General features: G+C 35.7%; 1 protein-coding gene across 1 annotated transcript in view; it reads left to right on the top strand.

Annotated features, from left to right (window-relative positions):
- LOC119588527 (alpha-(1,3)-fucosyltransferase C-like) overlaps positions 1-1,752 on the top strand; it is a gene marked incomplete in the record, with an annotated part of 22,185 nt that overhangs the window by 5,760 nt on the left and 14,673 nt on the right. The window contains 1 exon segment of the mRNA XM_037937165.1: positions 326-445. Within this exon segment, the coding sequence (XP_037793093.1) occupies positions 326-445 (120 nt within the window).

The following is a 1,752-nucleotide window of genomic DNA, read 5'->3' as shown; positions in this document are numbered from 1 at the left end:
AATAATTTAAAAAATAATAATAAATAAAAACTTTCCTGGTCTTCATAAATTACAATTAATTTCCACATGTCCTATATACATATATAAAAATAAAAATACATTGCTTTCATACATATTCTTCATAAAGTGTAAGCACATGCGTATTGGCGTACATCTATATCTCCCTTACCCAAAGACGCACAGAATAGCGTGCGATCTTACATACAAATACCTTATAGGCGTATAACATATACCACGTCTACCTCTACTCGATATAAGTGTTCATAGATACTGTTCCACGTCCTTTCTCCCCTTCCCTTGAACCGTGCTATCGTTCTGCACACAGATTTGGCACCCATTCCGTGGAAGAACTACGAGAGGACGGCTGCCCGGAGCCCAACTGCATCTTCACCACAAGCAAGGCCATGTTACCCCTCGCCGACGCTTTGCTCTTTGTCTCGCAGTAGTGAGTGTCGGGAGTGAGTCTTGTTCCTTTGTATTTTGGTCATGATTGATAGGATGTTTATTTGTGTTTATCTTCAATGTTTATCTTTATTTGTTTATCTTGCTCTGTGCTTTGGTCATTATTGATAGGATGTTTATTTGTCTTTATCTTCAATGTTTTATTTATTTGTTTATCTTGCTCTGTGCTTTGGTCATTATTGATAGGATGTTTATTTGTCTTTATCTTGATTTTTTTTCCTCTGTACTTTGGTCATTACTGATAGGATGTTAGTTTGTCTTTATCTTCATTGTTCATCTTTATTTGTTTATCTTCCCCTGTACTTTCCTCATTACTGATAGGACTTTTACTCATTGTTGATAGGACTTGACACGTTATTGAAAAGACCTTACTCATAGTTGGTAGGGTTTTACTCATTACTGATAGACCTTTATTCATTATTGATCGAGGCCTTCCGATAAGGATAAGGAAAAGGATTGTGCTTGGCGCGTTATTGATAGGATTTGACTCAGTGTGGATGGGAGTTTTATTCGTTATTAAGAGTCCTTTGCTTATTGTTTGTGGGGTTTACTCACTACTGATAGGACTCGACTCGTTGTTTCATAAGGCTTTGACTCATTCTCGATTGAACTTAACTCGTTGGTGGAATGGTTTTAATCACTGATGGTAGCATTTTATTCACTGCCGATAGGACTTTATTCATCCTCGGTAGGGTTCTGCCCATTACAGATAGGAATGTTTGACTCGTCACAGACAGCACTTTTACTCACTGTTGATAGGACTTTACTCATTGTTGGAAGAGTTTTACTCATTGTTGATATGACTTTTGCATATTGTTCATAGGGCTCTATCCATTGTTGATAGTGTTTTACTCATTATTGTGAGCATTTTGCTCATTAATGGAACTTTGCTCATTACCCATTGTTGACAGAATAAGGTTTTATTAATTATTGATAGGACTAACTCCGTTACAGACAGGACATTAACTATTATTGGTTAATTTTTTCTCAATGTTAATGGGTTTTCTCATTGATAGGACTTTTACTCATTGGTGATAGGACTTTGTTCATTATTGACAGCACTCTCAAGAGGAATAGGACTTTAGTCACTAATTATAATTATTTACTCATTAATGATAACCGTTTGCTAAGTATTAAGACTTTTGTGATTAATGAGAGTTTATTACTCAGTGCCAGTACCCCACCCGTTACTGACAGTATTCAGTGATAGTCGGCGACTCATTTATACTACTCTATTAATTTTGTGATAATTATAAAATTACACAGGTGATAGTATTTGAAGTATATGCG

The sequence above is a fragment of the Penaeus monodon genome, chromosome 24 (assembly GCF_015228065.2).
Source record: "Penaeus monodon isolate SGIC_2016 chromosome 24, NSTDA_Pmon_1, whole genome shotgun sequence".
In the NCBI taxonomy this organism is placed as follows: Eukaryota; Metazoa; Arthropoda; class Malacostraca; order Decapoda; family Penaeidae; genus Penaeus; species Penaeus monodon.
Note: the sequence above shows the minus strand (reverse complement) of the source record. Positions and strands in the feature narration are given on the sequence as shown.